The sequence below is a fragment of the Glycine max genome, chromosome 5, assembly GCF_000004515.6.
Source record: "Glycine max cultivar Williams 82 chromosome 5, Glycine_max_v4.0, whole genome shotgun sequence".
Lineage (NCBI taxonomy): Eukaryota > Viridiplantae > Streptophyta > Magnoliopsida > Fabales > Fabaceae > Glycine > Glycine max.
Window position 1 is genome coordinate 38,098,909 of NC_038241.2, and position 9,567 is coordinate 38,108,475.

General features: G+C 32.7%; 1 protein-coding gene across 2 annotated transcripts; it reads left to right on the top strand.

The window, feature by feature from the left end:
- The first annotated feature begins 205 nt into the window (after nucleotides 1-205).
- Nucleotides 206-8,152, top strand: LOC100800289 (protein PSK SIMULATOR 1). Of its 2 annotated transcripts, none has more exons than XM_006580293.4 (12): nucleotides 206-1,050; nucleotides 2,644-2,945; nucleotides 3,077-3,169; nucleotides 3,279-3,369; nucleotides 4,159-4,237; nucleotides 5,123-5,220; nucleotides 5,439-5,508; nucleotides 5,808-5,911; nucleotides 6,258-6,374; nucleotides 6,826-6,902; nucleotides 7,042-7,086; nucleotides 7,212-8,152. In XM_006580293.4, the coding sequence occupies exons 1-12, from the start codon at nucleotides 769-771 to the stop codon at nucleotides 7,708-7,710; spliced, it is 1,857 nt and encodes a 618-aa protein (XP_006580356.1). In that variant the 5' UTR covers nucleotides 206-768; the 3' UTR covers nucleotides 7,711-8,152. The 2 variants fall into 2 exon arrangements, with proteins under 2 accessions (XP_006580356.1, XP_003525146.1); XM_003525098.5 differs by having other exon boundaries at nucleotides 262-1,050; nucleotides 4,159-4,252.
- The last annotated feature ends 1,415 nt before the right edge of the window (nucleotides 8,153-9,567 follow it).

Sequence of the window (9,567 nt, forward strand, 5' to 3'; positions counted from 1 at the left end):
TAAGTTTGAAACGGATACAACAATATACTCTTAGTTTCAGTTTTGTTGGTGTTAAGTATTATAATTAAATTACTTAAAGTTTTATCTTGTTTTAATGGAAATGTTTAATATGCAGCAAACCAAATTTACGTTTGATTATTATCTTAAAAAAATGTTGAAGCGACAAGGTTGAACATGACCAGTTCCAATGTTGGCAGTCCAAGGCAGTTTGCTTACTGCTTACTACTTACTACTTGCTACTCCTTAACCTACTAGAACCGCCGCCTCATTCATGTCCTTTTGATTGTCATAACATAACATAACTCAACCCATTTCTCTTCTTGTTTTCTCACAAAAACACTAAATTATGATTTCCCTCTCTTCTATTCCATCATTAATCTTATATTTATAATGATAATAAAGGACAATTATATTATATTATATATTATATATTCTTGGCAACCAAAGAGAAGTTGAGGGTGGGTTTTTTCTTCCCAAAGTTTCAATCTTTGTCTCAGTCCCATTACCTCTTCCACCTCTCTTCTATTCTCTATCTGGAACTGTTTAATTTCTTTCTCAACTTGCATGTTTTTTCCCAGAACTCAAACTTCCACCTATTCTTTCTCCTTACAATTATTATTGCCATATAATTCTTTATTGAGCACAACAAACAAATAAAAGGGTGGTCTATTATAATTATATCGGTTCCTGATTTGGGTGAGCTGAGCTGAACTGAGCTGCCAGAAGAGTTTTTTTTTTTTTTTTCTGTGCAAAGATTGAGATTTTGATATGGGGGGTCTTTGTTCAAAGTCTGCCAAAGGTGACAAGGTGTTTGCCAAATCAGATGGACATTCTGATAAACATAAATCTGATGGTAAGAACCACAAGTCCACCAGCATGCCTAGTAATTTGACTAGTGCAGGGGAACATGGAGTGGACAAGAAAAAACAAGAAGGTTCTGCTGCTGCTGCAGGGAATGGTTCTGATGATTTCTATGATGGAATCCCACGGTTTACTGATTCTTTTTCCCACAAGTCTAGGTCAGTAAAATCAAGGCATGCTGTGGCGAAGGTTGGTTATTTTTTTTTTTGGTTTCTCTCCCTCTTTCTTCCGTTTCATCAATCTTTTTTTTTTTTTTTTGTAACATTTTGTTTCTTGCTTAACTTGTGAACTGATCAATCAGTAGTCTAAGTCTACCACCAGAAGCCTGGTATACTCATGAACCATGCATGTTGCAGTTGGTGGTGGATTGGGTTAGATAGATCCAGGGTGAAAGTAGAGTTGTCCTCAGACTACTACTTTAGATTTTTATTTGTTTGTTTGTTTATTTTGTTCTCAGGTGTAAGTGATTGACAAAGATGGTGGTGTCGTTGGCAATGAAAATTTGGTTGGTTTATGTTACAAATTTGATTCGGATTGAAAGAATAGCTTTTAGGGAATGGGATTTATGCAAGGAGGATTCGTTTTGAACGTTTTGGAATGGAGACGATATATTGCTGTGTGATGAAGAATTTCAAATGTCATAGATTATGTATACTTGAGTCTTAAGGTTTGGTTAGGTTGCCTTGTCCTAATCAGTATTGGGGTTGTTTGAGCAGCCTTATTGGGCTTAGGGATTTCACCCTTGTTGAGTATGAATATTAAGTATTTGAGTTTCTTTGGAGATTTTTACTAGTTTAACTATTCTTGCCGTTCTTCAGTTTACTATTAGAGACAACCTTCATTCAAATTGCAGTCACTTCATAAAAGCATGTTTGGAACAACTATATTAAGTTTAGAAACGCATTACCTAGGTTGGTCTTAGTAATGTTATTGCTGTTTAAGATATTGTTATTAGCAAACCACTGATCTTATAATTCTAAGGTGATTTTATCATTTCTTCTTCCACCACCTATTGCCATTTTTGTTTCAGCCACTATTTTTTTCACTTTTCTGTTATTTCCCAATTTCATCCTTGGTTGTTCCACTGCCACCTGTTACATTTTCCTGTTACATCCTTATTTCAAATCAAGAACGAGTTTTCTTCATGAGGGGAGAAATGTAGTATGAGAAAGTACTGTTTAAGATTGATGGATACATTCATAATTTGGGGATTAGGGAGATTTAGGCTTTCTATGTTATTTTTAACTTAGAATTTCTTAACCTAGTTGTTTGGGTCTTGGGATATATAGTTTCTGGACAGATTAATTGACCCAGTTTATGTTTACTTGAGTCTTAGCTTAGGTTTTCTGGCCATAGCATTACTAGGATTTTTTGCTTTGCTTGTGTAAAGCATATTGTCCATCTTAGGAATTTCATTGTTATTGTTGAATTTGAAATATTGGGACGTTGATGAATTGCCAATGGAAATAATAAGAGAAAACTGAAAGTTTGAGTAACCAATGTCCTAAAATAAATGAATCCTGGACTAGTAGTCCATTGAATTGGTTGAAATACTTCCTTCTATTGTCTGAACATCACATTCTTTGTATTTTTCATCTTCATTATACTGGTTGAATCTGCTTTGATTTGCTTTTTGTCATTTTCCCCTTATTTTTTAAATTTCCACTGCCAAACATGCTTACTCTTCATTATAGTGTTCCTTTATTTTAAGTAGAAAAGGGATAAGTAGACTAGCATAGGGTAGTAAAATTGAAGTTATCTACTGAGATATTTCTATTTCAGGTCTCAGAGGTGAGTTTACGCCTGGGCAGAGCTGGTATTGACGTTTTGGACACTCTTGGAAGCAGTATGACAAATTTAAGTGCTGGTGGGTTTGTATCTGGAGCTGTGACAAAGGGGAATGAAATTGGTATTTTAGCATTTGAGGTTGCAAACACTATTGTCAAGGGTTTTAGTCTTATGGAATCTCTTTCGACAAAAAGTATTAAGCATTTAAAAGAAGAGGTGCTTCCATTAGAGGCTGTGCAAGATTTAGTATCAAAGGATATGGATGAGCTTCTAAGGATTGTTGCTGCAGACAAAAGGTAACACTATTGAATTAAATCAAATTCCTAACAAGGGGGGCTTCTGTTTCATGACCTGACCAACAACTATTTTAGTTTACCAGGACTTTATAAAATGATAAACTTTATGTGATTTTGATTTATGTTTCCAGGGATGAGTTGAAAGTCTTTTCTGATGAGGTAATTCGTTTTGGAAATCGTTCAAAGGATCCTCAGTGGCACAACTTGGACCGATACTTTGAGAAGTAATATAAATTGTACTCACTCAATTCATCTAAGTTTTTAGCCTTTCGGGAAAACAAATTTTAGCCTTTCATATTTTCATTCTGACCCATCTTTTATTGTAAATTTTAGAGTTAGCAGAGAACTTAATTCTCAAAGACAACCAAAGGAGGAGGCAGAATTACTAATGCAACAATTGATGACGTTGGTTCAGTTAACAGCTGTGAGTGTATTTCTTTACTAAAAGATGGTTACTTTTGAAGCTGAAAATGTGAATGGAGTTATTTATTTATTTTGTAAAATTAAAACACTCAGGTGGTTAGTTCAATCACTAAATGGTTACATTTTAACCACTCTTTGAATATTGTTAAATACTTCAGTAATTAATTGTTCCTAATTGGATTTTTTTTATACCAAAATTTAATTTTTTGTACTATTTGCCAAAAATTTCTTGTACTCTTGTTGAGGAAATTGATTTAAAGGTGTTTCACTACTTTTCTTATACCTGTGTTACATATCCCTCACTTTCTCTATTCCAACTTTGTGTCTCTTATTTGTACCATGATTTATGTTCAAAGTTAATTGAAATTACTGTATTCAAATTCAACTTGTAATCTGTGGGTGTTATACTGTTATAATTTCTATCATCACCTTGTTGTAAAGCTTGTATTCTAATATATCAGACATCAACATATATGAGTAGTTCAGTACTACTTCATAATAACATGAACGCTTCGTAATGAAACAAATGTGATGCTTGGCTGTACCTTTTTCTGTGATGGTTGAGTAGGTACAAATTGATTATTGTTGAAGGAATATAACTTCATAAATGATTGTGAAAGTATTCTATATACTTATTTATATACTGATGGTTTTGGTAAATAAGCTGAGGTGGTAGGAACTGTATTTGTTGCCCTGCATTTTTAATTCATTCAACTGTCTTTTTATTTCTTTTTGTGTTTGTGGGATTTAAGTCTGAAAGAAATTGGAAAATCAATTTTTATGGCCTCAGGAATTATACCATGAGTTACATGCTTTGGATAGATTTGCACAAGATTATCAGCATAAGCGTGAAGAGGATGATAATTCAGGTGCAGCTCAAAGTGGTAATTGAAGAGTACTACCTATGACATAATCTGCAATTTTTGTTTGTGACAAGCAATTATTGACATAAAATCCAAAATTCTATTAAGGGTTTTAATTTGAAAGAGAAGATTAATTTTGGTATTGTAAAATAAACATTTAGATGGTGGAGTGTATGAAATTTGAACAGGACATGTTGAACATAATTGATTCTGAAATGGTGGAGAAAGATATATCATAGTGTTATCTACTATTTGTTGTGGCTATATTGAAAATGATCCCCAAATGTTGTGTTATTGATTCCACGGTTTAAGATTCACATAAATTAAACCAATTGCTTTACTTGTTCAATTATTCAGATTTCTAGTGAAAATGATCCTTGACTTTTACTTATGGTCACACACAAATGTTTCTGGCTGATTCACTTCCAGGATTTGTACTACTCCTATGTTAACTACTGTGATTGTTATCAAACTAAACAGGTAGGGAGTAGAATTAATTCACTATAGATTCTGAAATGGATAGAAAAACTAGGTTTGATTTGTTTAGCTGTTATAAATTGGCTTTTCTGTTCTGAATGCTGTCATTTGCATTGGGTAAGTAATCCCATGGCAAGTCACCCCCATCAAAGAATAAGTGTATGACTGTTCAGTCATGTCACAGCTGCCAAAGCACATTCTTTTGATTTTCATAGATATTTTATTTGAAAGTTTAGAGCCTGCACTGTGTATTCTTGTTGAGCATGTGCATGAAGGCACAATGGATTGGTTATTGTATAATGCACTTTCAAAGAAAAAGTCACTCTGACCTAGAAGTTTTGACTGTTACATTGTGCAATATTTCTATAGGTAATTTGTTATGCATAAAATCTTGACTCTCTCTTCATCATGTAGGTGATGGCCTTTCAATCTTGAGGGCAGAACTTAAAAGTCAAAAAAAGCAAGTTAAACATTTGAAAAAAAAGTCACTCTGGTCCAGAAGTTTGGAGGAGGTATGTTTAGATTACTATTGTACATGAATGATTATCATCTCTTATTCTCGTCTACTTGACATGTTTTATCCTTTCATTGCATTCTATCCATGTATAATGCAATAACAAGTACACAGACTCTAAAATGTTTTTATTGATAGAGGTGTGTTCTTTTTGAGCATAACATACATGGAAAATTGAGAAAAGTAGAGTATAATTCATAATCTAATGGATTACAGATTATGGAGAAGCTTGTAGAGATAGTCCATTTTTTGCATTTGGAGATAAACAATGCCTTTGGCACTGAAGGTATGTACCCACTTAAGGCATTAGGATCATACTTGCTTCACTTGCTGTATTATACTCTTCTAGTATCACCTAATTTAATCGTTATTTATCTATAAAATAACTTATTTGATATCATTGATAGCCACTGCAAATTTCATCCTTTTTACCCTTATTTTTTAGCTCTCTGAAATTCTTAAAATTTGAAAGGGAGAAAAAAGAAGGGAGGGAAAGATTAATCTGATTTTCTCATCAAATTACTCTTCCAAAAAGCTGTGTTTTTGTTCATGATTGTAATGGTGTTTATCCGTGGGTACCTGCAGATGACCATAAACCATTAATTCAAACCATCAGCAGTCGCCAAAAATTGGGTCCTGCAGGCCTTGCTTTGCATTATGCTAATATAGTGCTCCAAATTGATACTCTTGTAAGTGTTTCTTCTTTATTTAGTCTATTTCATAATTTGGTTTAGTACAAACAGTATGCTTTATCTATATCTTTTTGGTTAAATGTTCAACTAGAGTAATAGGGAACTAGGCCACTCTTTATTTAAGACTCTTGAGCATTTATCAGGTTGTACATTTATTTTTTATCATTTGCTTGCAAATCGGTATATGATTTGTTTGCGGCTCTGATCACTTTGGAGTTCTTGGTCTGTATCAGGTGTAATTATTCTAGTTCATAGTTGTTCAAATAATTGTCTTCTTACTGCCACGTGCAATTAAGCTTATGCACTGAAGAACATTGTACTTAGCCATTGTTGATGCTTTCAGGTTGCCAGATCCAGTTCTATGCCTGCAAATACAAGGGATGCATTGTATCAGAGCTTGCCTCCTAATATAAAATCAGCTTTGCGTTCCAAATTACCAAGCTTTCATGTCGTAAAGCAGGTACAGTCTTATCTGCTGGTACTTTCTTCTATTACCACTGTTAAAAAATTGAGACAAGATAGTGGTCTGAAGAAGTTTGAGATCGAGAGGATATAAAAGCCTTTAGAGGGTCAAATATACAATTGTATTTTTGTTATTGTTGATTAATCACCCCTCAATCAGCACCCTATTTAACAGACTGAATCTCTCTCCCATAATCAATCCTCAACTAATACCATGGATTTAACATTCAATACTTAATAATCCATAGGTCTTTCCTTATGACCTTCCTAGATTTTTAACATACTGCAACTTCATATATAATTTGAATGGAAAGGATAATGATCAACAAAATTAGTATTTCTCTTCGGCTTTCAGCTTTCTACTTTCGACCAATGAGGAAATTTTCTACATAAATTTAGTTTTTGTTATTGTGTATTTACTATTTCCCTGTGTTGTCTGTTTCCTGCAGCTCACCATATCAAATATTAAAGAAGAGATGGAGAAAACATTGCATTGGCTGGTTCTGATTGCTACAAACACGGCCAAGTAAGATGTCTAGCTCTGTACTACCTTTTTGAGATTTTTTTGTCGAATAATAAGATTTTTTTTTTTAGTACTAGTTCATTTACTTTCTATATAAACTAACCGTTTGTTCTCTTGGTTGGTTACTCTAAAATTGACTCAGAGCACATCATGGTTTTGGTTGGGTAGGGGAGTGGGCAAGCACTGGGTAAGCAACAATCTTCTATTTCTCTTTTGAAATAAAAACTTTTATGTTTTACCAGTTTCCACTTTTTTTTATTCTAATTTTATGCTTCTCCTTTCTGTTTTCAAATTCTTGTTTGATTCTTGCAGTTCTGAGCTAAATAAGAAGACCATGAAGGCTGATGTGATGCGGATTGAAACGCTTCACCATGCCGATAAAGCTAAAGTAGAAAATTATATTCTTGAACTTCTCATATGGCTTCACCGCTTGGCCATCAAAAGTAAAGATGGCATTGATACCGGAGAAACGAGGTCTACCTTAAAGTCTCATGTTGGCACTGCCATTCAAACTACAAGTCAACAATCAACAAAAGCCTTACTGCCATTGTTAACAACTGACGAGCAGAAAATGCTGCAAGATGTTAGTAATAAAATTCACATAAGAAGGATCAGTAAAAGCTTGGACTTTGACAGTTTGAAGACAGATAATGACAGACTTACTAAGAGTAGCAGTTATTCTTATTCATCAACAAGTAGAAGCAAGGAATTATCTTTTAATAGAATTTTGTCTAAGCTTCCTGTTATTGATTTTGGTATTGACAAAAAAAGAGCATTGGATGTGATTGACAGATTAGATGTGGCCAGATAATTCGCAACTATTCTTGAGTGCCTTTGAAATGAAAGGGTAGTAGCAAGACATGGACAGAAGAATGGGACTTCTTTGTGTAAATATACAACCATACACATGCTGCAAGTGTTGAGTGCCAAATTTTGGCTGCTTTTTTGGCATCCTGAATTCCTTTGCTGCATTAGGGTGCTTTGTTTTGGTGATATGCTGCTCTACATCATGATGTAGATATGGAACCGAGGAAATTGTTGAGATGATAATCATTCTTGCTTGTACCAATGTGATTGAAGTGGTCACTTGCTATTGGAGCGGAGTGGATTCTGTTTTTTTGTTCTTGAGAGTGTATAGACAGTGAGGATATGGTAACTTATGATTGGTTTTTGTTACATGTATAATTGTTGGTTTGGTTACCTTGCCTGTATGTCTTTTGACACAGCCGAAAATGGTAACTATTTTTCTCAAATGTTGATCATGCTTGTGCTAGATCATTGTCCATCTCAATGGGTAAATCTATTAAAATTCTATTTTTAGAAATAAAGATTTAGGTGGTTAAAAGATTAAGTATATAGATAAAAATAAAATGAATATATTTGAGATAGTTGATATTTTTTTCCTTACTAATTGCGAGAGTAATGTGAGAAATACAGGGGAAGAAAAAATATTAAAAATATATTTAATTGAGAGAGCGAGGAGAATTAGAGCCTCACTCTTCAAATTATGTATTCTAATTTGTAGTATATGGAACTCCATATACAGGAAAACACTAAAATCATATAGAAAAAAATACTAGAATTTAGTTTTTTTTTTACTTAGCTTCTAATATTTTTACTGGTACATTAGCTTCTAATCTTAATTAACATAATAATTATTAAATTGAAGGTAAATAATTTAAAATAAACAATATTCGAAAATCATTACCAATTGTATTTAAACATATTTTAACAAATTACATTTATCAAAGTGTTTGGTAAGGAGAAACTTTTAGTTTCTAAAAAAAAAATGTTAGTTTTCCATAAATTTATTTAATTATTAACATAACCGATTCATTCACTTAATTAATAATTATTCCTTTGATTAATCACTATTTAAGATACGACCGAATCTCTTCTTGTTAACCTTTCAAACTATACTGGGTGTTGTAATATAGGTGTTTCTTGATTAATGAATGGCATTCATGAGTGTCACCATGGAGATATAAAATAATAGGTGGTTGACACTTGCACTTTGTTTAGTACGAATAAAAATAGAGGGAATGAAAAGAAAGGAAAGAAAGCAAGATAGTGAAGCATCCTTCCCTAGTTTGGTTTTCTAGTTAGAGCGGAAGGAATGATTATATTTTATGAGTCCCACATTCAAATGTCTCCCCCCATTTGGTAGGAAAGGGGGAGAGAGACTAACATTTTGAATTAAATGGACAAATTATTTAAGGATATTTATATTATTTTACAAATATGCCTTTTCTTTTTCTATCATTTTCTATACAATTATACAGAAAAAAGAAAACTTAAACTTTTGTTTCATACTCTCATTGAACAGTATGTTCGATATAGAGAAGAAAGTAAAAGGAAATGGAAAAAAATCAATAAAAAGTGAAGAGATGAAGTGATTTTTAGGCTATTTAATAAGAAAAAATGAAAAAAAGAAAGTTAAATATGTATATAAAATGGCTTAAATGTCCTTAATAAAAAGTAAAGTGTGCAAAGATACATGTATTTTTTTTCTCTCCCTACCCACCTCTACGTTGTAAATGGTACCAAAAAAGTAAAAGAGAAAAAATGTATGAGATATATAGAAATGTATATATGTCATTAGATAAAATAACATTAAATTGTAAATTTTGTTATCCTATTTATCTTAAAATTTGATTTTGGTATTCTT

Bases quoted from the DNA above. Each gene is read 5' to 3' on its own strand.
- LOC100800289 (XM_003525098.5), top strand. From the start codon at position 769: ATGGGGGGTCTTTGTTCAAAGTCTGCCAAAGGTGACAAGGTGTTTGCC. The intron at 3,370-4,158 runs GTGAGTGTATTT...TTATGGCCTCAG, and splicing joins CGTTGGTTCAGTTAACAGCT to GAATTATACCATGAGTTACA. The intron at 5,509-5,807 runs GTATGTACCCAC...GGGTACCTGCAG, and splicing joins CAATGCCTTTGGCACTGAAG to ATGACCATAAACCATTAATT.